Here is a 27,739-nt window from a genome sequence, read left to right on the forward strand (position 1 = left end):
GGACAAGGAGAAGGGCATCGGGAGGAGGAAGGGCAAATATCACGTAAAGTACATTAATAAGGGTCCTGGGAAACAATTCCCTGATAGCATTTCTCTGGAAACTCCCACCCTGCCCCCAGATCGCGTGCTCAGCATTTTCAAGTATCTGGCTCCAGCAGCCGCCAGCCTTGAGGCGTCGGGAAGACCCTATAGCACAGATGGACAAACTGAGGCTCACACTGGGAGCCCACGGTGGGGGCTGAATTTGAAGCCGGGTCTGCAGGACGCCAGGGGCCACGCGCGCTTCACACCCAACAGCCCTAGACGACGTCCCCGTGAAACCTGGTCCTAACTAGCCAGTTCCGCCTGGAGGCACATCAGGCGGGGGCCGGTGTCGGGAGGCAGGGCTTGTCCTGAGCTCCGGCACCTTGAAGGCACGAGAGTCACGTCAGATTGGAAGGCTCCGGGCTCTCTGTGCCTTTAAGGCCGTCCTGAGGGCGGGGCCTGGGAAACGGGCCCAGACGGCTGATTCACTCCAGGCGCTCCTCCCCTTTAAGGCGCGCGGCAGGGCGGGGCCCCCCACTGGCCTCTTCAAGGCGCGGTCGGCGTCCGCCGGCAGAAAAAACGGCTTAAAGGCGACGCGTGGCGCGATGGCGAAGGCCCCACGCGCGTGCAGGCGGGGCTGGCGGCCGCGCCCGGTGCTGCTGCTGCTGCTGCTGGCGCTGCCGCCCCCGGGGGGCCCGCCGGGCGCCGCCGCCTACTTCCCCGAGGAGCGCTGGAGCCCGGAGTCGCCGCTGCAGGCGCCGCGAGTCCTCATCGCGCTGCTGGCGCGCAACGCGGCCCACGCGCTGCCCGCCACGCTGGGCGCGCTCGAGCGGCTGCGGCACCCGCGGGAGCGCACGGCGCTGTGGTGAGCTCGGCCCCCGCCCGGCCTGCTTGCCCCCATTCGGGCGGCTCCACGCCACGCGCTGCCTGCTGCCCCGGCACCGGGCGGGGCGGGCCGGACCGGACCCACGCGTGGCCCCCGCTGGCTTCCCTCTTCGGGGCGGGCCGGGCGCGCGGGCCCTTTGCTTTTGCCGTCCCGCCCCTCCCCCTGTCTCTTCCCCGCCGCATTAGGACTGACCGACCGCGCTCTGCAGATCCGGGACCCCTCGCGCCCAGCCCAGGGCTGGGCCGCTCTGCCTGGGACTAACCCTCAAACCCGCTTCGGAGCACCCACAGCCCCAAAGAAGGGGAACCCGGGGTCCCCGCGGCCCACACGGCACTTCCGCTAACAGAAAGACCTCACGGCTCCTGCTGCCTTGGATCCCGAACCCAGCCGGAGTCAGATTCCCTGCCCTCTAACCAGCGTGGGTGGGTGGGTTACCGGACCCTAGTGGCCAAAGGGGGAAGTGACTCTTTCGTGGCAGGGGAATGGGGCAGAGTTCTGCCTGGCTGGTGACTTCCCGCCTCCTGCCTCAGTTAATGGGGGGCGTTAATGTCACTGCGGTTGGGTCCATCTCAGAAAATTAACCAGTTAATGCCTGCGAAGCCCTTGCGCCTGGCATCTCTGATTTGGTGCCCGTGAAGCCCTTGTGCCTGGCATCTCTGATTTGGTGCCCGATGGGCCAGAGCTGTGACCGTTACTCTTATGCTTATGTTGGCATTACTAATCATCACTGCTGTTGTTGGCGACTTCATAACATTTTTTTTTTTTTGGTGGGGGGATAGCTCTCATCTTTATGGTTAATCTGAACTCTTAAATGGCTCTCGCTCCTCCACCCCAGATTGCGTGGCCTGGATAATCCAAGAAATGTTTGTTGAATTAATAAGTAACCACAGCCCACTATAAGGTGGTGTTGCTCATAAGAGACAATTGGGGGGGGGGGGGTGAGGGTCTGTGATATACTGGATACATTTTAAAATTAAATTGCACAGGGGCGCCTGGGTGGCTCAGTCAGTTAAGTGTCCGGCTCTTGATTTTGGCTCCAGTCATGATCTCATGGGTTCCCATGGGTTCGTGGGTTCGAGTCCCCCCTCTGGCTCTGTGCTGACAGTGGAGCCTGCTTGGGGCTCTCTCTTTCCCTCTCTCTCTCTCTCGCACACAAAATAAATGAATAAACTTTGAAAACATGGTAAAACTAAATTGTACCTATTTAGTACTTGGGGTGGTTATAAGATCCTAGATGCTCAATAGAACTAATGACGTCTGACGTGTTTTTCCAGAATGAGCTCGTTTGATCCCCTCTGCAGCCCGGGGAAGTGGGTCCAGTCCTCCCTCACCTGTATTTCAGATGAGGAAACAGGCAGCGAGGGGGGAAGCGTCTTGCCCGGGGCTATAAGCTAGTGGGAGGCTGGCTTGGGGTCTGGAGTCTGTTGTTGCCCTGCTGCCCCGGTGGTCTGCCCTGCCTCACTGTCCCCGGCCTCACGCTGCCTGTCCTGCTCTGCCCGCAGGGTGGCCACGGACCACAACTCAGACAATACGTCGGCTGTGCTGCGGGAATGGCTGGTGGCTGTAAAGAGTTGGTACCACTCTGTGGAGTGGCGGCCGGCAGAGGAGCCCAGGTGAGCTTCGGCTTCTGCCCGGATGCCCCCCACCCCCCTCCCCCGACGCCCCAACAGCCGGACTGGGCTGCGCCCTTATTCACACACCTTTCCTGATTCCCCATTGTCCCAGCTCTGCAGCCTTAAGGGCTGGCCTTGGCTGCTCTGATCCGCCTTCAGCTTCAATGGGCCGTAATCCTCCAGCTGGACCTTTGCCCCAGACATTCTCTTCCCCGCAGTTCCCTTGGGCCCTTGTCCTCCTGGTGGTGGGGACACCTACTGCTTTGTCCCCAGTGTCCCTCTGTGCCCTGGCACCAGCTCTACTGCTTAGCTTCCCCATGATCCCCTGGGCAGTGCTGACCCCTGGTTTCTTTAATCCTTTCAGGTTTTTTTTCTTAACCCGTCTGCTGCCCAGACCAGATTGCAGTCTGGGAGGACAGGCTGCAAGTTTACTTCTGCGGCTCCTCTTACCCTCAGGAATGACCCTGCAAGGCATAGAGGCCCCCGACCCCCATCTCCAGGGCTTTCTTCCTCCTCTGCAGCTGGCCCTGGGCCTCCTCCCCCAGTTTTCTCCTCTTGCTTCCTCGCAGCCTTCAGATCCAGCCCACACATCCCCCCCTCCAGGAAGCCCTCTCTGACCACTGCCCCCTGGGTTGCGATGGTGCCCCACGCTTCCCACAGCACAGCTGCCTCTCTGCAGGTCCTACCCGGACGAGGAGGGCCCCAAACACTGGTCCGACTCGCGCTACGAGCACGTTATGAAGTTGCGCCAGGCAGCCCTGAAATCTGCCCGGGACATGTGGGCCGATTACATCCTGGTGAGTTTCTCGGCCAGCCGCCCCCAGATGGCGGGGGAGGTCTGGGTGGCCAAGGGAGGCCGGAGCAGTGGGCTGTACAGACCAACTTTAACCCCACCCCCGTTCACGGAGGGAAACAGGCTCTGAGAGGGGGAGTGAGTTGTCAGAGGTGACACAGCTGGGTCGCAGAGTTGCTGGGATTCAGTGCAGGGCCCCCTGGGCTCTTAGTCATCAGGTTGTGTTCCTAACCGTCCCCTGTGGTGGGACCCTTGGGCCGTCTCCTTTTTATTGCCCCTCCTGCACACCCGAGGATAACATCCTCTGGGCGAATTCCGAGAAGCTAGAGGATGCGGTGGGGGGCTGGGGGGCACTGGCGATGGGGCCTGACTTTCACTTCCTTCTGGGCCGGCCGTTGCCTCTGGAGGGAGGGACGGTTCAGGCGCAAGTGCAGTGATGTTAAGGTATCTCCCCACAGGCCTGCGAGCCCCGTCAGCCCATCCCCTTGATCTGGACGTGATCTCCCCCCTGGTGCGGGTGGGGGTGGACGGCACTGAAGGCTGGGCCTGGCTCCCCGTGGAGGCTGAGTGCACTCGTGCCAGCCTGACGTACCTGTGGTTGGTCTCCATCTACACGCCGGGCCCTGAGCTGCGGTCTGCACCTTCCTTATTTACTTAGTGGGCAGACGTCTGTGAGCCTGTCCCCTGCCTTCCGTCCGCGGGCCGGACCCCGAGGACACGGTGAGGGTCAGCACGGGCTGCACCCTGCCTTCTTAGCGTCCCCGGAAAGGCGGACGTGACCAGAAAATGAAACTGAGTGAGGACATACTGAAAGGCAGCCAGTGCTGCGATCGTACAAAGGCAGCTGGTGGCGGATCAGTGTCCTGGGGCTACGGTGACAAAGTAGCCCGCACTGGGTGGGGGGGGGGGGCTTAAAATGACGGAAGTTTATTGTCACGCGGTTCTGGAGACCAGAAGTCTGAAGTCAAGGTGTCCGCGGGGCTCTGCTCTCTCTGAAGGCTCTAGGGGAGGGTCCTTCCTCACTTCTTCCAGCTTGTGGGGGCTCCGCATGTTCCTTGGCTTGTGGCCACATCGCTCTGTTGTCTGCCTCTGGGGTCACACGGACTCCTCTCTCTGTCTCTTCTTATCAGGCCGTTAGTCATTGAATTTAGAGCCCACCCTACTCCAGTCTGACCCCATCTTAACCTACATCTTACTTACATGTGCAAGGACCCTATTAAGATCACAGTCACAGGTCACCAGGGGTCAGAATTTCAACATATCGTTTTCTGGGGGCCCCCGTTCAGTCCACAACAGATGGCATAATCAGGGTGTTGTGATGAGTGAGCAGGGTTGGGGGCCTCCCTTAGGAGGGGACCCTGGCAGTGGATCCGAAGGAAGAAGGAAGCCGGCCTCCGGGGGGATACTGAGGGAGTGTCTGAGGCAGAGGGAACAGAGTAGGGCACAAGCGTGGGGCATACAGGCACTGGCAAGGAGACCGGTGTGGCTGGAGGGGTGATGGAGGCGGTCCTGGAGTGGTGGGTGGGGGCCAGACTACGCAGACCAAGGGAGAGATTTCGTTTTTACTTTGAGGGTAATGGGGAGCCATGGAGGGTATGTGAGCACAGGAGAACTGTGTTCTGATTTATGATTTTCAGAAGCCCCGTGGCTTCCCCCATGGGGAAGCAGGGTCTGTTGGGGCAGGAATGGGGTTAGCAGGAGGCCAGGGTAGAGGCCAATATGGAGCAGGAGGAGTGGGGAGTGACTGCAAATGGATTGGGGATGCTTTTTCAGGCTGAGGGGACAGGCTCTGTTCGGGGACTAGATGTGAGGGTGCCAGGAGGACCCCATGTCCCTGACCTGAGCTCTGCAGAGAGGGTGGAGGAGAAAGAATGGAACACCCTTTATAAATTACTTTTTCTTTTCTTAAACGGGGGAAAAAAAAAAAAAGAACAGACTCCTCCTGGGAGCCCTGTAGGTTGATGTCTTATCAGCCCATTTACAGACGGGAAGGTGGAGGCTCAGAGAGGTAGGTGACCACGTGCTGGGTGGAGTCTCGGAACCAGTGAGGTGCAGAGAGGAGACTGGCCCCTCCTGGAACCATCTAGCACAGAGCCACCTTGTCTGCTTCCCCAGGTTCGAGGCTGGCTGGCTTGCACTTCTCTCCCTCAGCAAACTTGGGCGGAACTCAGTGTGTTAGTTTAAAACTCAAAGCCGCTTTCGGCATACCAGTGTCTTTCTGTGACTGGGGCCTTTGGAAATCCATACTGGGATGTGGACCCCTTTGTCCGGTGTTTTAAAATTGTTATGAAAAGGACCTCTTTAGAAAGAAAGAAAGAAAGAAAGAGAGAGAGAGAGAGAGAGGGAGGGAGGGAGGGAGGGAGGGAGGGAGGAAGGAAGGAGAAGAAAAGGACCTTCTTTTTTCCTCCTTTTGCAAGCGATGTAGGTGTTACTGGTGTGAAAATACACAAGAAAAAAATAAGAAACTTAGGAAAGAAAAAAACCAAGCAAACCTTATAATCTTACCTCCCAGGGAGACTCACTTTCTGGCTGCTTTTCTGTGTTTTCTAATTGAGGTGCAATTTACATAACATAAAATTAACTGTTTTAAAGCGGACAACTCAGCGGCATTTAGTACATTCATTATGTTGTGCAACCACAACCTCTGTCCAGTTCCAGAACATTCCCAGCACCCCAGAAGGAGACCCTGTCCCCATGAGCAATCACTCCCCACTCCTCGTCCCCCAGCCCCTGGCACCCACCAGTCTGCTTTCTGTGTCTATAGATGCGCCCGTTCTGGACATTTCATGTAAATGAATCATAACACCAGGTGGCCTTTTGTGTCTGGCGTCCTTCACCGTGCACCATGTTCTCAAGGCCCATCCATGTGGTAGCGTGTGCCAGAACTCTAGTCCTTTTTGTGGCTGAGTCATGTTCCTTGAACGGATGGACCACGTTTTGTTCATCCCTTCTGCCATCGACGGACACTTGGGTCATTTCCGCCGTTTGGCTGCTGTGGCCAATGCCACGGGGAACCTGGGTGTGCAAATGTCTCATCCCTGTTCCCCGTTGTCCTGGAGCACGCCTCGGACTGTGGAATCGCATCGTGACCTGCGTATCCCCGGTGGACAGGACCACCCTTACCTGATCGTTTTCTGCGGCGCGATTCCCAGCCGTCTTGGCTCACTCCGCGGTGGGACGCGGCCCGAACCCCCCTGGCTGGTCCGCCACCACCAGGCTCTTGGGTCGTCCCCGGGTTGTGTGATAAATAACACTGTGGTGAGCATCCTGGCGTGGCCTTGCTGGAGAGTGTTGGTGACGCGTGGTTTGGGGTGGGGGGACCAGCAGGCACCCCTCCCCCCCCCCCCATGGTGACGCTGTTCCCGGGCTGGTAGATTTCATCTGGTGCCGCAGCAAGGAAGTTACCATCGTTTTATCCCAACATTCGAGGCATTAAAGGGAAAAAAAAAAGGCTTATGCGAAGGTCTGATTTTTATACGCTTTTTATCAGCATCTAATTGACGTTAGGAAAAGCGTGTGTTCCTCCCCGCACAGAGGTGGCCTCTGCTCTGACTGTCCTCGTCCTCCAGCGCTGCCCGTTTTGAAAGTTGCCAGTGCTACATCTGGGACCCATTTATGTTGCTTTGTGCTGTGTGGTCTGTCCCTTCTCTTGCCGCGTAGTGTATCGTATGAGCATGACTTGGCTTGTCGCTTGAGGAACCATGTGGCTTCCAGGGCCCCCTCTGCTGCTCCGGGATCCCCAGATGCCCCTCCCCTGTAGGGCTCTGGCTGTTCAGAGCCGTGGCCCAGCCCAGGTCGGTCCCGTGACGCATGCTGATGCTGTATCGGGTGTTTTGCAGTTTGTGGATGCAGACAACCTGATCCTCAACCCTGACACACTGAGCCTCCTCATCGCCGAGAATAAGACCGTGGTGGCCCCGATGCTGGATTCGCGGGCTGCGTACTCCAACTTCTGGTGTGGGATGACTTCCCAGGTCAGGGGGCTTCTGGGGTAGGGTGTGGGCCGGGGGTGGGAGGGGTGAGCAACTGGGGGCTGTGGCTAGAGTCTAACTTATCATACCACCTCATGTGAGCATCTCACAACATCATTGTGATAATCCTTAAGTAGCCCCTCTGGGGAGGGGCTGTGATTGTGCCCTCTCCTCCCCACCCTCTTCCCAGTTACTGAAGCAGAAATAGAAACACAGAGAGGAGTTGACTTGCCTAAGCTCACACAGCTAGGAAGGGGCAGTGCCAGGATAGGACTTCAGGCACCGCTTGATCTAGGTATTCAAACAGCATTCCTGTCTTCCTCCATCCTTTGGGTGGCTTCATTTTCAGACTCTTGAGGCATGATCCCAGCACCATCTGGCCAAAGTCCACTTTGGTCCCTGTCTAGTCTCCTCCTACACCTGAGCCAGTTACTGAAGCCAGGAAAATGCCAGGTTCGGATTGACCAAGCCTGGGCCACAAGTCCCACCCCAGGGTTGAGGCTGGGGTTGCAGGCAACTCCAGGGGGAGTGAAAGGGTAGGTGCTGGAGTGGGGACCATGCCAGCGGAATGGGGTTTGGTGGCTGGAGCCGGGACCCCTCTTGACTCTGCCTGTCTTTTTAATTGTTGGGTGATTCACATAACATAAAACTCAGCTTTGTTTGTTTATTTTTATTTATTTTGAGAGAGAGAGAGCGAACAGGGGAGGCAGAGGGAGGGAGTATCCCAAGCAGGCTCTGCACTGCCAGCATGGAGCCTGACGTGGGACTCGAACCCACAAACTGTGAGATCATGACCTGAGCTGAAATCAAGAGTCAGACGCTTAACCAACAGCTACCCAGGCGCCCCAAACTCACCATTTTAAAGTGAACAATTTCATGGTTTCTATTTGTTAAAAATATGTCGTAGAAACCTGAATGTTACACTCTAAGAATTACAGTTTGTAAAGGTATGACGAAGAGAGAGACCAACCTCCGACTGTTAAGTCATCTTTTCTAGAAGATTTCCCCCCCCAACTTCCTTGAAGTTGTCCAGCGTAAATCAAAGGATCACAAAGATCCAGCCCTTTCTTGACTTTCTGATTTCCTCCTTCCCTAATGTCTCCTGTCTTTCTTCTTCTTTTTTTTTTTTTTTCTAATTTTTTAATCTTTCTTTATTTTTGAGAGGGAGAGTGCTAGCAGGGGAGGGGCAGAGAGAGAGGAAAACAGAGAATGCAGCGCAGGCTCTGCGCTATCCGTGCAAAGCCCCACCTGGGGTTCGAACTCACGAACCGTGAGATCGTGACCTGAGCCGAAGTCCAGAGTCCAGGTTGGACGCCCAAGCGACTGAGCCCCCCCAGTGGCTCCCTCCTGATCTGAAGCGTGGAGGTGGACAGCCGCTTCCCTTCCCTTATCTGCCACCCCCACCCCCGGGTGGCCGAGGTTCTGGTGGGGGGTGGGGTGCAGATGAGGCCTGACCGCACCCAGAGCTCTGCACTCAGCGAATACCCACTGCGGCCAGAGGCTGGCATCTGGGTCTTGCTCTCCGAGTTGTTCCATGCCTCCCGTTGTCCCAGGCCCCCCCGCCTCACCTTTAGGGACCCCCGCACCCTGCCCCTCTCCCTGCAGGGCTACTACAAACGCACCCCTGCCTACATCCCCATCCGCAAGCGGGACCGTCAGGGCTGCTTTGCGGTTCCCATGGTGCACTCGACCTTCCTGATCGACCTGCGGAAGGCGGCATCCAGGAACTTGGCATTCTACCCTCCTCACCCCGACTACACCTGGTCCTTTGATGACATCATCGTCTTTGCCTTCTCCTGCAAGCAAGCAGGTGAGCCCGCAGGGAGTGGGCCGTCACTGGGGCGTCCGGTTCATTGGGACGGTGCCGAGCCCACAGAAGGTTCACAGAACCAGAGCTGCAGGATGCAGGGATGGCTTCGGGTGTGGCTGTAGCCAGGTGTCAGGCGATAGCCTCAGGACCTACCTATTTTCCAGCCCCAGCTTTGCTGGGGCGCTTCACTCCCCAGGTGTTTAAGACCTCTTTATTGAGGGTCATTCCCATCTTGATATTCTCCTGTGTTCTCCCAGTTTTCTGTAGCTGAGCATAATTGTTCCCTAACTGTACAATTAGGGGGAAAAATTTTTAAAAAAAATTTTTTAGCATTTATTTTTTGAGGGACAGAGAGGAAGTGGGAAAGGGGCAGAGAGAGGGAGACGCAGAATCCAAAGCAGTCTCCAGGCTCCGAGCTGTCAGCACAGAGCCCGACGTGGGGCTTGAACCCACAAACGGGGAGATCATGACCTGAGCTGAAGTCGGACACATAACCGACTGAGCCACCCAGACGCCCCCCCCACCAAAAAACATTTTAAAGAGAGAGAGAACACAGCCAACCATAGCTGACCTGTCGTATTTTTAAAACCACCGTGCGGCCAACTATGGCCCATCTGTTTTCCTATAGCCACGAGCTAAGAATGCCTTTGGTTCCTGGACCCACCTGCATCATGTATGTGTGCGGGGCGGGGGTGGGGGGGCGTGTTGTCCAACAAGCAATTCTCGGACACCAGCAGTGTGTCCTATAATTCAACTCCGTTCTGACACTGTCTACCCAGAGATAGCGTCAGATTCCACAGGTTGAGGGCTCGGTCCTACAAGACTGCCCCCTCCCCCCCGGCCCCCGACTTCACATGCCAGCCACCAACCCACGGTCTCACCGTTAATTTGCCAGAGCGGCTCACAGAATTCAGGAAACCCATCGACTCACTAGATTACTGATTTATTATAAAAGGATAGAACCCGGGAGCGGCCATGTAGAGGAGACGCCCAGGGCCAGGTACGTGGGAAGGGGCGCCGAGCTTCCTCTCCTCTCCACGTGCACTGCTCTCCCCACATCTCCCCGTGTTTACCACCCCGGAAGCTCTCTGAACCCCATCCTGTTGGGTTTCTATGGAAGCTTCCGTGACATAGACGCAGTTGATTGAATCGTTGGCTCTTGGTGATTCAGCCTCTACCTCTCTCCTCTCCCCAGAGGTCGGAGGGGTGGGACTGAAGAATCCAACCTTCTATTCGTGGTTGATTCCCCTGGCAATCAGTGTGTGTGTGTGTGTGTGTGTGTGTGTGTGTGTGTGTGCGCGCGCGCGCGTGTGTGTGTGTGTGTGTGTGTTGGGGAGGTCCTCTTTAAATGCTTCTCAAAAGGCATTTCTTAACATAAAAGACACTTTTAAGCTCTCAACATTTAGGAAATTCCACGGGTTTGGGGAACCATGAGCCAGAAACTGTGAACAAAGTCCAAATATATATAAGAAGTATATAGTTGGTCATCTGAATTGGAAAAAATGAAAAGAACAAGAATATTCTGTGACATCTGAAAATCATATAAAATTCATATTTCAGGGCCTATAAATAAAGTTTCAGCGGCACACAGCCACGCCCATCCATTTAAGCATCATTTATGGCCGCTTTCGCGTTCCAACGGCAACTGAGTCATTCAGACAGAACTATCTGGCCCCCAAGCGTAAATATTGACCATCTGGCCCTTCACAGAAAAAGTTTAACCAGTTAAAACGAAAAATCATTTTCACCGGGTTTTTTTTTTTTTTTTAAGGGAAAAAAAAAAAAGATTACACAAGATACAAAGATGTAAACCACTCAGAAAAGGGCGAATGCAGGCGGCTCTGATGTAACTAATGTTTTGTTCAGCTGCAGCCCCTTTCTGTGCATAAGGGTGCATCTGGTGGGGTCCACCCGCTGTTTTGCGGTTTGGTTTGTCACGGAATCCTGCGGGGACTGAGTCCGTGGCCGCGCAAGGCGCCTGTTAACAGCTCTGGAGTTTGTCATGGGCTTGCCCGGCAGCGTGAGCCCCTCCTCTGGCTCCTGGCCCCAGATGGGGAACTCAGGAGCCTCTGCTGGTTGCCAGGAGCGGCGGGACCTGTCTCGGATCCAGCCCCGCCCGGGGCCCTGCGGCTTCACACCATTTCCACTTGCTTTTTTTTTTTTTTTTTAAATAATTCGTTTTAACGTTTATTTATTTTTGAGAGAGAGAGAGAGACAGAGCGCGAGCAGGGGAGGGGTAGAGAAAGACGGAGGGAGGCACAGCATCCGAAGCAGGCTTCAAGCTCTGAGCTCTCAGCACAGAGCCTGACGCGGGACTCGAACCCACGGACCGCGAGATCACGACCCGAGCCGAAGTCGGACGCCCAACCGGCTGAGCCACCCCGGAGCCCCGCCGTTTGCATTTCTGATTGTTGTTTCCCCGGCCCCAGAGGTCCAGATGTACGTCTGCAACAAGGAGGTATATGGCTTCCTGCCAGTGCCGCTGCGGGCGCACAGCAGCCTCCAGGATGAGGCCGAGAGCTTCATGCACGTGCAGCTGGAGGTCATGGGTGAGTCCACCCGCGCCCAAGTCACCTCCCTTTCTCCGCCACCTCGCACCCATCCCCCGACGCGAGCGTCTGCCGCACGCCAGTCCCTTGGCTGGGGGCAGGGGGTGCCCGGCACGAACAGCTTGCAGGTAGCTGTGCGCAGCCTCCCGAGAGCGGTCGGGGTGGGCTTCCGGGAAGAGGTGGCATGGAGATGCAGGGTGGACGGGAGTTAGCCAGGAAGAAGATTGCAGCCGGAGGATCAGCCCTCGCAAAGGCCGGGAGGCTGGAGGGGACGTGAGCCCAGCGAACAGCCAAGGTTGACGGGGCAGAAATCGAGGTGGTGAGCTGGGCAGAGCTGGCAGGCGGGGCCGGGGCAGTGGCCTCAGACACCAAGCTGAGGAACAGGCCTTTTTCCCCGGTGGCAGGCGGGAGCCATGGAGGGTGTGGGAGCCCAGGGGCAGCAGGTTTTCACTGATAGACCTTCATGTGCATGGTAGCGTCTGGGACACTGTGAGTCATCTTGAGCCGTTTCCTCATCCGTACCCCTGCCAACCCCCAGGCCCACCATTCTTTGTCTCGTATTTCTCTTACATGAATGCTTTTATTTCCCCCACTTGAATAGATTTATTTTAAAAAGGTATTTGTATCATAGTTGCAAGCTCACGTCTTTCTAATATGTGTGTACATATACACATCAATCCATAAACTGTTACGCCAGCTGTCCCTCCGGTGGGCCCCTGAGGTGGGACAGGCACGCAGGGCTGAGCTGCCCTCCTGGTGGTTTGAGCAGCTGGGGGATCTCCGGAGCAGCCAGCAGTGAGACACTGTCCACCTCCACGGGGGCCTCGCCCTGTGCTGGCCACACACTCCCCCAAGACAGCCTCTGAGGCGGCATGGCCACTCCTCCCACCGCACAGACAGGGAAGAGCCCAGCTCTGGGGCTCCTTTCCCACTGTGCCCACGCTCTAGAAAGTTCTGTCTGTGGCACCCCCTGGTGGCTGAAGGTGGAATGGCACCCTGCCTTCTGGGGCAACTTCTGAGTATTTGGAGGTGACATCTGGAGGCTGCAAGGTGACCAGGCTGAAGACCCCCCCCCCGCCCCCCGCATAAAATCTGAGCGTCTGGGACGGATGCCCACACCCGGCCCAGCAAACCCCACCAGACTGCAGTCACAGGAGGTAGATCTCTGCTTGTCACCAACTCCCACTGGCGACTAGACCCTGAGAAATATCTCCGAGGCTTCCGTAGTTTTCCTAGTTTAAAGTTTCACAAATATTTCCAGTGTTCTCTCCGGTCAGGAAACCATTCGCGCTGCTGTTAGAAACCGAAAATGACAGAGGGGCGAATATTTCCCCGTTTCTCAGGGGCCAGAGCAAAGCATATGGAACGAAAGGCAGGAGGGGCTGGAGGTTTCAGGTGTTGGTGCAAATCCTTCTTTCTGGTCTGAGTGAAAACCACGTGTCCACGCGTGGGCGCTTGGACCCAGGCTGTGCGTGTGATTTTTTTTCCCCACGCATTCAGGTCTGTCTTACGGCGAAGCTTCAGACTTGCAGAAAAGCTCCGCGAGGCCCCTGAGTATGGGGAACCCGGAGACTTGCTTCCTTTCCCCGCCGCCCCGCCCCCGCCCCCGGACTACGCGGCATCTCTCCCTGTCGGCCCCGTAAACCTTGCTCCATATAAGTCCTGTCCGTTGAGCTTTAACAACACGGGGGCGATGGGAGTTGTGTGTGTGCGGGTGATGATCGCTTTTGTATCCTGTCACCAGCCACAGCCCGGGCCCTGGCCTTCCCCTGGCCCTCCCACCGCCCGTTTCCTCAGCGGATGGGTTTGGGCTGCCTGGTGCTTCCGGAAGTGGAATCGCCCCGCGTGCCTCTCTCAAGTACCAGGTCGTCCGCCCAGCGTCCCGCCGGTGCCGCCATGGCTGCTGGATGCAGCGGAGGCTCGTCCCCTGCCTTGCTGCCTAGTGTTACTAGTTCTCTTACTTCTTAGACCAGTTGCAGAGTCCGTGGGTCCCTGAGACCACACTCGGGTCTGAGAATTCGCTAGAAGGACTCAGGGCTCACCGGAAGCTGTGACGGTTTATTAAGAGTGAAAGGACACAGATTACAGTCAGCAGAGGGAAGGGGTGCCTGGGGTGGTATCCAGGAGCGTTCCATGCATGGAACTTCCAGTCGTCCCCTCTCTGTGGGGTCGTGTGGACAGCTTGTACTTTTCCCAGCACCAAAGTGTGAACAACACGCATGGTGTACTGCCAGCCACGGGTGCTCCCCTGAGCCTCGGTGTCCAGGGTTTTTACTGGACTCACAGGGACCTGGCTGACTGCCACATGGGTGACCTCCACGTCTAGTCCTCGCAGAGGGCGAGCTGGTTCCACATGGCGCAAGATCCTACATCACACTGTTGGCATAGACCACTCGGTGTGGCCCAAGAGCCCAGGCAAACAAAGATAGTCCTGCCAGGCAGGATGTTCAGAGGGCTTCCGCCTCCCAGGAGCTGGGGACAAAGGTCAGACCTCTCTTTGGGCAAGTTCGATTATTCACCCCATGATGGGTCTGAAGGTGTTAGGTTTTTATAACCACTGTGATGTGACTTTCTGGAAAGGCTGCATGGCTTTGCTCCTTCTGGATGCCCGCTGTGCTCCATTTTCCCAGAACGGGCAATAAAGAGGAGATCCTCACTCCCCACAGGCAGGCCAGGGGAGCCTGGGCCCTGGGGGAGGGGCCGAGGCTCCGAAAGAGAAGGGAAAGGCACCTGGAGTTTGCACCCGGATGCTCAGACCCCAACATCTTGCCCTTGGTCTCCGGCTCCCCCAAAGAGGGCAGGGGGTGGTCAGAGCTGTGTAGGGCCCCCAGCAGGCAAAAAAAAAAAAACCCCAGTATGTGGTGTCCCTGGGGAGCCCAGGTTGGCTTTGGGCCTCGCCCAGGTCTGTCCCAGACAGAGGGGCCTGTGTCTGTCCCTCAGGCTCATATAGGGCCTGTATTCTTGACGGCTGTAGATGCCGCACTGCCCGTGAGGCTGGGCTCCTCTGGGCCAGCCCAGTGGGCGTGCAGGAGCCTCCCCAACCCCCCGTCCACCCGCGGATCTGATCCTTCTGAGGGAAACCACCAGGGGTGTGCCAAGACAGGGCCCCAGGGACGTGGTCTGAGCATCGTTCACTGCAGCTGACAGGGGAGTGGTCATGGCCACTCTGAAGTTCTTGGCATAGCTTGGCTTGTAGGCGCTCCAGTCACACGGTCACCATCCCCCTGCACGTTTCCTGTGGTCCTCTGCGCGTGCGTCTGTAACCAAAGTTCCCATGTTTCTAAGGATCCCAGTCACTATTTTAACTTGACTATGTCTTTAAAACCTTACCTCCAAATAAGGTCACATTCCGAGGTACGGGGGGTAAAGATCCCAACATACTGGGGAGGACACAGTTCAACCTATAACATGTGTCGTTTCGTGGCATCTTTCCCTGAAACCTCTGGGAGGAGGAGGTTTTTAAAATCGGGTCCCATTTTAAAGAATTTTTTGTTAGTGGTTTTTATTTATTAGAGTCCCATTTTATAGATGAGGAAAGCCAAGGCCCAGGCAGGTCAACGTCACACGGCTTGCCATCATTCCTGTGCTCGTTCTACGAGTAATTATTGAGTGCCTGCTGCGTACCAAGCGTTGGGCACTGGGGACTCAGCGTGAGTGGACAGACCTGGTATCTGTTCTGTGGGGCACACGGGAGACAGGAAACCAGAGAGGTAGGACTGCAGGATTGGGGTTCGATGGCAGAAGCCCAGGTGTTGTGGGAGCCAGGAGGAGGTGCCCCGCTCCAACTCAAGAGGCCGTCTTAGAACTCAGGGGATGGAGGGGGGGGGAAGGAAAGGGGTTTCAGGCAGAAGCCCAGCGTGTGCAAAGGTCCTGAGGTAGGAAGGGGGTGCGTTTGGGGCAGTGCCGACAGCTGGAGTGAGTAGGGTGGGGAAAGAGACTAGCACCAGAGTTGTGAGTGGAGCTGGCTCAGGCACAGCCTCCAGTGCCAGGCTAAGGAGTTTGGGGTGACGGGGGGGGGGGGGGGGGGGGGGGGGGGGGTCACAAAGGGGCTGGGATAGGGAGGTTGTTAGGAGGCCACGGCCCCTCCCCGAGGGACCCCACCGACCCCGTGGCCTCTCTCCGCCCCACAGTGAAGCACCCACCGGCGGAGCCCTCCAGGTTCATCTCCGTGCCCACCAGGACGCCTGACAAGATGGGCTTTGACGAGGTGAGCCAGGCCTTCCTTCCCCGGGGGCGGGGGGTGGCGGCAGGGGCCCGGCCTGGAGTCTCCCACTGAAGCTCCGGGCCCGCAGGTCTTCATGATCAACCTGAAGCGACGGCAGGACCGGCGGGACCGCATGCTGCGGGCGCTGCAGGCGCAGGAGATCGAGTGCCGGCTGGTGGAGGCCGTGGACGGCAAGTGAGTCCCACCCCCGGGGGGGGGGGGTCCACACGCACGGGTGTAGACTGCTCCCTGGCGGGTGCGGACGGTGGGAGGGGGCGGGCTGACAGCGGGATGGCAGGCCGAGCGGGGCTTCCTCTGACCCCTGCTCCCTGCCTCCAGAGCCATGAACACCAGCCAGGTGGAGGCGCTGGGCATCCAGATGCTGCCCGGCTACCGGGACCCCTACCACGGGCGGCCCCTCACCAAGGGCGAGCTGGGCTGCTTCCTCAGCCACTATAACATCTGGAAGGAGGTAGGCCTCGCAGGGGAGGGCGGGCTGTCCTCGGGTGCTCAGGCTTCTGGCCCCTCCGGGAGGGGATCGCTGGCGCCCCCTGCAGGCTTCCGGAACTTCAGCGGGACACAGGGCCTCTCTCCGGTGACCACTTCACCAGAAGTCCCCTGAACCCTGGGTGGGGCAGCTGTTGTCCCTCCTTTGTGCAGATGGGAAAACAGACTAGGGAGGGAGGGGTGAGCCCGGCTCCCACAGAAGGTGGGGTCTGAGACCCAGGGCCCCCAGTTGAGGCCTCTTCCCACCCAGCTGCTGTCAAATGTCTCCGGAGCCTGGTCTCTGTGCTCAACATTTACAATTAGAAACGACGGCCACAGGGACATTAACCAACGCCAGCCCCGTGCCAGGGGCTGGGCGGCCACCCTCCAAGGGAGGGAGGTCAACCCAAAAGACGGTGAGGAAGGTGCCTGTTTGCTTCTCTCCGGCTGCCCCGGGGCCTTTAAGCAGAGCTGACTTCAGGGTCGGGTCTGGCCTTGGTCTTTGTGTGACGTGGGCAGGGCGTCCTCCCTCAGGTGGTGGACCGCGGGCTGCGGAAGTCGCTTGTGTTCGAGGACGACCTGCGCTTTGAGATCTTCTTCAAGAGGCGCCTGCTGAACCTCATGCGGGACGTGGAACGGGAGGGTCTGGACTGGGACCTCATGTGAGTCGGGGGGTGGGGGCAGGGCTGGTGGCGTGGTCCGGGGCCCAGTTTGGGGTGGGGTGGAGCTGGAGCCTGGAGCTCAGAAGGGTGGCCTAGAGCCTGTAGGTCTGATGGCCTTTGCAAGTTAACAGGCTGAGCCAACTCTTGGGGGTATAGCAGGAGAGGCCCCGCGCTCCCTGGATCTGAGAGCAGCCGGGGCTTGGGGCGTGGCCTGGGGTGGGTGTGGTCAGGGCTTGGGAGTGTTCCCAGAAGCTGGGGGCCTGGCGGACTGTGGGGGCATAGCCGGGGAGCCTGGGTCTTGGACCAGCTCGAGGTGGGGTGTGGCCAGCGTATTTCTGGAACAGTCCTTTGGAATCTCCTCTAGGTCAGTTGGATCCCCCTCCCTGCCTCTGTCCTTTCTTCCCTCCCTCTGTCGCTGTCCTGCTGGATGCAGGGCCCTGATGCAGGCTCTAGGCCCCAGACTGTGGACCATGTTTGTAACAGGAGCAGCAGCCGTACCCCTTCGTCCCTGACCCCTCACCACATTCCCGCGCCTTGCCCAGCTGCCCCACAGCCTTGTGAAGTCAGAGCAGCTTCCCTCCCGGCCCCACTCCTTCCCGTGGTTCAGCCTCAGCGAGGGTCCAGGACATCCTTCCCTTCCCAGCTCCAGATCCTCCCGTGGCTCCCCAGTGCCCTTGGAAAAACCCAGTCTCCTCCCTGCATACCTCGGCCCCTGTGGTCCTCCCTGGCCCAGCCACTCCAGCCTCCCCATCGCTCCCCAAACACACCACGCCTGCCGCCACCCCGGGGCCTGACGGAGGCTCGCTCGGTCTCTGATTTGCTCCCTGGGCGTCCTCCGGCGGGCGGGAAGGAGGCGGGTGACAGGGCCCTAACTCTGCACCCCAGCTACGTGGGCCGGAAGAGGATGCAGGTGGAGCGGCCGGAGAAGGCTGTGCCCCGTGTGAGGAACCTGGTGGAGGCCGATTACTCCTACTGGACGCTGGCCTACGTGATCTCCCTGCAAGGCGCCCGCAAGCTGCTGGCGGCCCAGCCGCTCTCCAAGATGCTGCCTGTCGATGAGTTCCTGCCCGTCATGTTTGACAAGCACCCAGTGTGAGAGGGGGTTGCGGCGGGCACGCGGGTCGGGCTCTTGCCGCGTGTCTGTCCCAAGGGTGTGTCTTTTCCCCTGCCTGCTTCTTCCCCCGTGCTACCCCCACCCTCCGGCTCCACGTGATCCCCCCCACCCCCCCCCCCCCCCCCCCCCCCCCCCCCCCCCCCCGCCACTGCCCTGCCCACTTCCGTCTCAGTCTGTCCCTTACTCCCAACCCACTGCTGCCTCTCCTCTCGCCGCCCTCCCCCAGGTCTGAGTACAAGGCCCACTTCTCGCCCCGCAACCTTCGCGCCTTCTCGGTGGAGCCCCTGCTCATCTACCCCACGCACTACACAGGGGACGATGGCTACGTGAGTGACACGGAGACCTCGGTCGTGTGGAACAACGAACACGTCAAGACCGACTGGGACCGTGCCAAATCCCAGAAGATGCGCGAGCAGCAGGCGCTGAGTCGCGAGGCCAAGAACTCAGACGTGCTGCAGTCCCCGCTGGACAGCGCCGCCCGAGACGAGCTCTGAGGGGCTGCGGCCGAAACACCAAAGCAGGCATCGCTGGCCCAGCCTCCTTGTGCTGGCCGGGGACAGAAGGGCCACCCCCCCCCAGCCCCTGCGGACCCCTGGCCGGCCGCAGAGGGCCCTCCACGCAAGGCGGTATCCAGCCAGCTCTTGTTCAGCAATCACGTGCACGCAGGCAGCTTTAATGGAGTGCCTACTGTATGCCGGGAACGGGGCCCAGAACCGGGGGGATCAGATGGGAACGAGACACGTTCCTATCTTCAGGGGCCGAACACCTGAAGTCCCCGCTGTGTCCCAGGCTTCTGGGTTAGCGGCAGTGAGCGAGGCGCAGTTATTCCGTAGGCCAGTGATCGATTCAGTCGTCAAGGTTTTACCGACCGCCCCTCCCCCCCACCGCCCCAAGAATCAGCACTAGTGACTCACAGGCATTGTTTTGATTCATTTAAGTATTTATTGAACGCCTACTGTAGGCTGGGCGCCAACCATCCTAGGCTCTGGGAATATTGAGATTGACCGGCCCCTTTCGTTCATTTCTTCCAACAACACATCCGAGCACCCGCTCTGTGCCTGCCTGGTACTCGTGACACAAAGACAAGTTCTCACTGACTCAGAGCCTTTATCGAGCGCCTGCTGTGTGCTGGGGATGAAGAGAAACAAGGTGCTTTTCATGCTTCGATCGGTTTCCTCCCCCCCCACCCCCCACCCCATCTAAAGAGCACCTACAGGCATTAGCCATACAGTGTAACACTCGCCGGGTCGGCACTGGGTCACCTACGTGTGTGCCGGGCCACCGAGATGCACAAGACGAGTCTTTTGTCTCTTTGTGCAGCGGGCATTTATTGAACGCCTGCTGTGGACCAGACCTCATGGACTCCCAGTGGGACTGGGGAATGATTGGCTGAGTTTGACCCCTGCCCGCCCCTCCCCACCCCGGTCACCCAAGCTCGTGCAGACAAAATCCCCCCCCCCCACCACCCAGGAGGGAGGGTGGCTCTTCCCTCACCGGGGGCAGCTGCGGGTCCCAGGGACCACAGGGCCACATGCAAGCTCCCCTAGACGCAGCCCCCTGGAGGGGGCAAGGGATGAATACGGGGGCTGGGTCTCCCGTGCTCACCCCTGCTCCTGTTTGGACCCGTCCCCCTGTTGGCTCGACCTCCCCGGCCTGCATCCCACGTGTGGGTCCTGCCTGCGCAGTGGGGTTCCTGTGTTCAAGCCTTCGGTGGGGTTGTTTGTGTGTTTGGGGCCTTGCGTGGGCTCAGCTGCCCCCCACCCCGGGGGTCCTGCCCGAGGCCTGGGCAGGATGTCCCCCAGCGGGGGCCGGAGGGCTTGCTGTGTCTTTGGCCTGGAATGAATGTCAGAGCCAGGACTTTGCTCTCGGAGGGACGACTGCTCACTGGGTCAGGTCCTGGATAACTTGCTTATTTTTTTATTAAATGTTCCTGGTTGGTTTTCACATAAATCTGTGTTCTTTTCTTGGTCCACTGCTCTGCTGACCACCAGTGCACAATCACGCTCCCCGGCCCCGCTGCCGGCCCGTGTGGGAGGAAACCAGGTGCCAGAGAGAAAGCCACTGGTGGAGTGAATGCGGGTGAGGGTATAGTGAGAGCCCCATAAAACTTCCCTGGAATAGTCCGGGGACAGCTGGCCAAGTGCCCTGTGTCCTGTGGGGTCGACCGCGGGGTTGCCGCCGCCCACAGATTGAGGAGACAGGCTGCCGTGTTTTGGGGTCTCCGGGAAACTCCTAAGATGAGGATTTGAGTTGTCAGAGAGGTGACTCCAGGAAGCCCCGAGGAGGGGTGGGGACGGGAGATTAGGATGCCAGTGAGCGCTTGACTCTGGGCAACCGGGGACCTCAGGAGACCGCATCAGAGCGGTCCCACCCCAGGGGCGACGGAGGTGGGGCGTTTATCCACACCCAACCGCCTTTCGATCTCCTTTGTCCAATACTTAAAGGTTCTCAAGATTCTCAAGCCCTTGGAGCGCGTGGGCACCTGCCCAGGCCTTTTACAAAATAACAGATAGTGTGTGATCCTCGCGGAAGAAGTAGAACGTAAACATGAGATAAGATTGCACCCAGTTTTTCAGCAATTGTCTTTTTTTTTTTTTTTAAGTTTATTATTTTGGGAGAGAGAGAGAGAGAACGCGGGCGAGCAGGGGAGGGGCTGAGAGAGGGAGAGAGAGAATCCCAAACAGGCCCCCCCGCACTGTCCCCAGCGGAGCCCGATGAAGGGCTCGATCTCACGCACTGTAAGATCACGACCGGAGCCAAAGTCGAGAGTTGGAGGCCCAACCGACTGGGCCGCCCAGGTGCCCCTCGGCAATTTCCTTTTGAAATGTCACAACATACCGCGGACACTCTGATCAGTGCAGATGTCTACCAGTTCTCTTCTGGGTCGTCACGTACAAAGTTCCGCGATGGTGGGGCACCTGGGTGGCGCAGTCGGTTAAGCGTCCGACTTCAGCCAGGTCACGATCTCGCGGTCCGTGAGTTCGAGCCCCGCGTCAGGCTCTGGGCTGATGGCTCAGAGCCTGGAGCCTGTTTCCGATTCTGTGTCTCCCTCTCTCTCTCTGCCCCTCTCCCGTTCATGCTCTGTCTCTCTCTGTCCCAAAAATAAATAAAAAACGATGAAAAAAAAAAATTCAAAGTTCCGCGATGGTGACGGACCGTGCACTCGGCCGGTCCAGCCCCAGAGCGTCCCGGCCCCACTGAGAGCGGTGTTGTAGGACACATCTTCCTGCTGGAGCTCGTACTTCAGTTGGGTGAGTCGATACAGGTGAAAATGCTGGAAGAATGGGTGTGTGTGTGTTTCCTCGTGCGCCTGCCATATTCACTCTTCTCGTTAAGTCCTGACCGTTCGCCGTGTGTTTTTTCGGAGGCGGGTGATGCGAGCGTATTAACCAATCCCCTCTCGTGGAACCTCGGAGTCACTTCTCCGGTGTTCCGGTTACTCGGGGTGTTTCTAAATCTTACTTTCAGATCCACCCAGTGGATCTCAACTGGCTGTTTTTGTTCCTCGGGGACATTTGGTGATGTCTGGGGACGTCTCTGGTGGTTACGACGGGGGGTGGAGGCTGTTACTGGCATCTGGTGGGTAGAAACCAGGGACGCGGCCGAATGTCCTACAATGCGCAGGGCGGCCCCACGAGAAAGACTGCTTTGGCCCCAAAAGTCCACAGTGCTGTGGTTGAGAATCCTGCACCATTCCATTCAGCGTCTTGGGGACAGGAGTCTCTAGAAGGGTCTTTTTGTGTGTGTGTGTGTGGCATGAAGGGAAGTTTCCTTTGCTTTGAAATTTCTCTGGTTAAAACATAGATTCTCAGGCTCTGCCGCCAGATTGAAAGGGTTAGAAGCTTAGAGGTGGCGCCTGGGAATCCCAGTTTTATCTTGAATAAAATCTCCAGGAGAATCCTATCCTTCCTTCCGAAATAGGTATATTTCCATGTTCCCACAGATAACGCGTATATATCAGAAGGTACATTCAGGGGGCGCCCGGGGTGGCTCAGTCGGTTAAGGTTCTGACTTCGGCTCAGGTCCTGATCTTGAGGGTTCGAGCCCTGCATTGGGCTCTCTGCTCTCAGCAGTGGAGCCCGCTTTGGATCCTCTGTCCCACCCCCCTCTCTGCCCGCTCCCTGCTCTCTCTCTCTCAAAAATGAATAGAAATTAAAAAAAAAAAGAAGTGAGGGGCGCCTGGGTGGCTCAGTCGATTGAGCGACCGACTTCAGCTCAGGCCGTGATCTCACGGTTTGCGAGTTCGAGCCCCCGTGTCGCGTTCTGTGCTGACAGCTCAGAGCCTGGAGCCCGCTTCGGAGTCTGTGTCTCCCTCTCTCTGCCCCTCCCCCACTCAGGCTCTGTCTCTGTCTCAGAAATGAATAAACATTAAGAAAAAAATTTCTAAAAGAAGTTATATTCAGAGGTCTGGAATCCGTTTCACTTGAGGACAGTCAAGATGTCAGAAGGCTCGCTTCCTTCTGGAGGATTTAGGGGAGAATCCAAGTCCTTGTTTCTTGCAGCTTCTGGAGATCGCGGGCGTTCCTTGGCCCACAGCCACTTCCTGAATCACATCTCCTACTCCTTCCTCTGACCTTCTTCCATCCCTCTTACAGGGAGCCTTGTGATTGCCTTTAGGGCCCACTTAGATAATCCAGGAGACTCTCCCACCGTCTCAAGATCCTTAATTACGTCTGCAACGTTCCTTTTGCCATCTACGCGCATCCTTGTGCAGGGGCCGTGCTAATCTTCTCTGTATCATCCCAATTTTAGGATACGGGCTGCCACAGAGAACGCTCCTTTTACCATTTGAAATACCATTCACACTTTCGGGGCAGTAGGACGTGGGTATCTTTGGTACAGGACACTATTCAGTCCTCCACATTCCCCTGTAGCATGCTGTAATTGCGGCTGGGTCTGGGGATGTATCATCACTTATTATGTATCAAAAATGTAGCATATCAGTCAGGATTAAGGGTGGGAAACAAATGAAGAGGTCTTTTTTTTTTTTTTTTAAGTCAATTATATGCTCAGTGTGGGGCTTGAACTCATGGCCCCAAGATCAAGAGTCCCATGCTCTACTGACTGAGCCAGCCAGGCGCCCTGAAAAACCAGTTGAAGTCTTAAAAATTTTTTTTTAATGTTTATTTGTTTTTGAGAGAGAGAGCGAGGGAGGCGGGGTGGCGGGAACAGAGAGGGAGACACAGAATCCGAAGCAGGCTCCAGGCTCCGAGCTGCCGGCACAGAGCCCGACGCGGGGCTCGAACTCACGAACCACGAGATCATGACCTGAGCTGAAGTCGGGCGCTTAACAGACTGAGCCACCCAGTCTTTTAACAGAAAGTGTTTAACAGAGGAAACTCTGCTGCTGTAGCCTGAAAGCAGCCGCAGACTGCACCGAATGAGTAAATGGATGAGCGTGGCCATGTGCTAATAAAACTTTATTTACAAAAACAGGCAGTGGGCTGGATTTGGTGGGGGGCGGGGGGCGGGGGGTGGGGATAGTTTGCCAACTCTTGGTGCCCAGGAGCGGGACCAGGACTGGGCCTACAGGAATGATCCTGCAGAACTTGCTCACCAGGGGAACCGAAGCTCCTCGAAATGAAGGCAGAGAGTCAGGTGGGCCTTGAAACCTCCCACGCTGGGCACACACCCTGTATCTGTGATCCAGAAATCGAATGCCGCCTTTGCCTCGGCCACGACTGCTTTCCGACGCCCTCCAAGCCTGACACCGGACAAGGGGATGCACCTTCCAGAACAGCAGGTGTTTCCATGCCTGGCAGCTGGCAGAGCGAAGGGGAAGCAAAAAGCAAGACAGCTCTGGGTCTCTTCTGGCCTTCCAGACTCCCGCAGGCATCTGCGTCGGTGGACCTGAGCACGCGCCCAGCTGCGGGGAAAGTCCGTGAGCGCGGCGACAGCTCGGCAGCCTCCGCCTGGAAAGGGGCTGGAATCGGGGCGGGTTCTGATGTCAACCCACCACGTCCTCCTCGTTTACCGCTGTACGTTATGGCGAGGGTAAGAATGATTGGGTAATTGTAGGATGCATAATCATGGAGCCTATTATATGTAATTGCAGGATTAGGAACAGAGTAATTATCACGCGGTGTAATAAATTATGTAATGAAAGGGAATCGTACATGGATCATGAATCACATAATTGGATTACACCCTCCAGGAACCTGGTTATCTTACTTACGTTCCCTGGATGGTCCCGGCAGGTTGGCAGGTGGAGTGATGAGAGGGTGTGGGTAAATGGGGTGGGATTAGGGTAGATTAAGGGGGGTTGGGGGCAGAGCAGGAGGACAGGGTGAGGTTGGGGCTGGGGCTTCAGGTGACAGGGGCGGGTGGGCTGAACACGGGGATGGTTGCTGAAGTTTAGCCCAAGGCTAGGAGAGGTGAGGAGAAGCAGGAGGGGAAGTCGAATAATGGATTAATTAGGTCAGAGGTTGGCAAACCATGGCCCAGGGGCCCCAATCTGCCCAGCTGCCTGTTTTTCTTCTTAGTGTTAAAAATTGAGGGAAGCCGGGGTGGCTCAGTCCGTTGAGCGGCTGACTTGGGCTCAGGTCATGATCTCACGGTTCGTGAGTTCGAGCCCCGCGTCGGGCTCTGTGCTGATGGCTCAGAGCCCGGAGCCTGCTTCGGATTCTCTGTCTCTGCCCCTCCCCTGCTCACACTCTGTCTCTCTCTCTCCCTCTCTCAAAAATAAATAAACATCAAAAAAGTAAAAATAATAAATAAAAATTGAGATGAAACTCAGATAGCATAAACTTAGCCGGGCGAAAGCGTACAACCCCGTGGCATTTAGTACGTTCCCAATGTCGTGCAGCCGTCACCACCATCTGCCTCCAGAACTTCTCCATCTTCCCAAACTGGAACTCTGTCCCCGTTAAAGATGAACCCCCCCCATCTCCCTCCCCCAGCCCCTGGCGCCCCCCCCCCCATTCTACTTTCTGTCTCTACAGATTCGGCTACTCAAGGGACCTTCTATAAGTGGGATCATATTTATTTGTCCTTTTGTGACTGGCTTCTTTCACCCAGCGTAGTGTCCTCAAGGCTCATCCATGTCGTAGCCTGGGTCAGGCCCTCCTTCCTTCTTAAGGCTGAAGAATATTCCAGAATGTGGATAGACTGCGGTTTGCTCATCCATTCATCTCTTGATGGACATGCTGGGTTGCTTCCACGTTTTAGCTATTGTCACCCATACTGCTGTGAACACGGGGGTACAAATATCTCTTCAAGACCCTGCTTTCAGTTCTTCGGGGAATGTTCCCAGAAGCGGAATTCCTGGCTCACCCGGGAATTGTATTTTTCAGCTTTTTAGGGCCCTCCCGATCGTCTCGCACAGCGACTTGCACCGTCTTCCATTCTTACCGGCAGGGCACCCGGGTGCCAACTTCCCCACACCCTCATCAACACTTGCTGGTTTCTTTCTTTCTTTTTTTTTTTTTTTTTTTTTAATGTGTGTGTGTTTTTTTTTAACGTTTTATTCATTTTTTTGAGAGACAGAGCGCGGGCAGGGGAGGGGCAGAGAGAGAAGGAGACGCAGAATCCGCAGAATCCGAAGCAGGCTCCAGGCCCTGAGCTGTCAGCACAGAGCCCGATGCGGGGCTCGAACCCGCAAACTGCGAGATCCCGACCTCAGCTGAAGTCGGAGGCTTAACAGACTGAGCCACCCCGGCGCCCCAAGACTTGGTTTTTCTCGGTCAGCATCACGCTAACACTTATTCCCGTCCTTGGTCGGAGAAAAGCCTCCTGCAGAGAGAAGGGCAGGAGTGAGCCCACAGGTATGGCCTTGGCTACAAGACTCGGTCGATCCAGAGCCAGCCCGTTCGGTTCCCACAGCACAAGCAGCAACGTGAGCCCCTCCCCGCCGCCCCGCCCCCGCTCCCAAGCCTCAAGGGTGACACAATGGACCCCACGTGCTGAGGGACACGGGGCCGAGGGCTGAGCACCTTTTGTAGCGAGCAGCCAGCAAGCCAGCCCCCTCCGTCAGGGAGCGAGCGAGCGAGCGAGCAGTTACGCAGAAGACACGCTGTGTAGACCGTGTGCCCAGCTATGGAAACTGCCCGGGTGTCAGGGGAGAGGAGAGAAGCTTTGCAGCCCGGCGCAGTCAGCAAAGACCTGCAGGGGCCCCGGTGGCCTGCGTCTTCTGACATGACGCAGACAGTTCCAGCTTGGCCATTTTCACTGCTGTCTAATACTCCCCCGTGTGAACCCCCCCCCCCCACCCCTTCCAAGGCTGCTTCCGGCCTTCCGGCCCAAGTGCAAGGCTCCCTGAGGGCGCACTCGGAGGAGAGCTTCAGGCCTCGGTAACGCCGCTGCAGGTCCTGCTTTTAGCTTTTTCTGTCCCTGGTAGCTCAGAGCACTCAGGGAAACCCGCTCCCGGTGGCCGAGCTCAGGGCCCCTGCCCTGGCCACTCAAATGCGGAAGCCACCCCGGATCTTAAGAGCGGGATCCTCAAATTCACCCAGGAAACCCCGAGCTGGGTGAGGTTCCGTTTCTGCCCCCTGGTGGGATGGGGGCTCAAAACAGAAATTGAAAGGAGCTGTAGAAAAAGGAGGGTTTGTTCTCTGCATATGCGAGCTTATGAAATGAGATTCTTACCTGCTACGTTCGAAAAAAACAACAACGGACAACAGACGGGGCTGTAGGTTGAAGATGAGGGTGTCCCAACTTGCTTGAGCTAAGAGCGACAGCTACCGCATGAATGTCCTCGGTTCAGATCCCGCCTCTTTCCTTCTCTGCAGTATCTTTTTTTTTTTTAAGTTAGCCCCCCCTCCCCCTTTTTTTTTTTTTTTTAACGCGTATTCATTTTTGAGAGACAGAGACAGAGCGTGAGCAGGGGAGGGTCAGAGAGAGAGGGAGACCCAGAATCCGAAGCAGGCTCCAGGCTCTGAGCTGTCGGGCACAGAGCCCGATGCGGGGCTCGAACCCACGAACCGCGAGCTCATGACCAGAGCCGAAGTCGGACGCTTAACCCACTGAGCCCCCCAGGCGCCCCCTTTTCTCTGCAATATCTTGAGTCGCGTTCGTGGGTGGGAAGTGTGTTCAACAGCGTGTGTGTGTGTGTGTGTGTGTGTGTGTGTGTGTGTTAAGTGCTAGGCTGTTTTTGTTGTTGTTTTTGCTGATTCGGGAGTGAAAGGAAGCCACCACACGTCTGAGGCTTTTCGTTTTTTTCTATTTTTTTTAATGTCTGCTGTTAATAAAATATTTTTACAGAGACCAAAAAGTCAGAATAGTGCAAAACATCTCAACACCATGCATTCATGACCGCTTCTCGTTGGTTTTAAACGTTTGTTCCAAGTCACGTATTTACAGAGAGATGGGGGCATCTGTGCCGACGCCAGACCAACGGGATGGAATTAAAACAAACGAACGAACAGACAGCATTTTGATTTCACATTTGCAATCACATGCTAAGAGAAGGTGTGTGGAGGAATGAACCCCCCTGGACTGCGTGGCCGGGTCTGGGGGGGGGGGCGGTCTCAGGGTGCCGGGGTCAGGGGTGAAGCGTGGGTCCCCCTGGCCGTGTGGCCTGGGATGCGCAGGGGACCCTCCGCCTGTGACCTGGGTCTCGAGAGAGCCACCACGGTTAGGCAGGGGTTGGGGAAGGGGGAGGTCTTACTCGACACCGTCAACTTGATTTCT

At 57.2% G+C, this 27,739-nt stretch overlaps 1 protein-coding gene and 1 non-coding gene across 2 annotated transcripts; one reads left to right on the forward strand and one right to left on the reverse strand.

Moving 5' to 3' along the window:
• Window positions 1-588: 588 nt before the first annotated feature.
• Window positions 589-20,056, forward strand: COLGALT1 (collagen beta(1-O)galactosyltransferase 1). Its single transcript, XM_042928864.1, has 12 exons — window positions 589-889; window positions 2,413-2,523; window positions 3,203-3,320; window positions 7,156-7,290; window positions 8,893-9,097; window positions 11,527-11,646; window positions 15,777-15,853; window positions 15,939-16,045; window positions 16,190-16,322; window positions 16,871-16,998; window positions 17,884-18,090; window positions 18,339-20,056. The coding sequence occupies exons 1-12, from the start codon at window positions 630-632 to the stop codon at window positions 18,604-18,606; spliced, it is 1,869 nt and encodes a 622-aa protein (XP_042784798.1). The 5' UTR covers window positions 589-629; the 3' UTR covers window positions 18,607-20,056.
• Window positions 20,057-22,779: 2,723 nt separating this feature from the next.
• On the reverse strand, window positions 22,780-22,888 carry LOC122214664. Its single transcript, XR_006200043.1, has one exon. It is a non-coding gene; the product is annotated as a U6 spliceosomal RNA (small nuclear RNA).
• Window positions 22,889-27,739: the final 4,851 nt, after the last annotated feature.

The sequence above is a fragment of the Panthera leo genome, chromosome A2, assembly GCF_018350215.1.
Source record: "Panthera leo isolate Ple1 chromosome A2, P.leo_Ple1_pat1.1, whole genome shotgun sequence".
NCBI lineage: Eukaryota > Metazoa > Chordata > Mammalia > Carnivora > Felidae > Panthera > Panthera leo.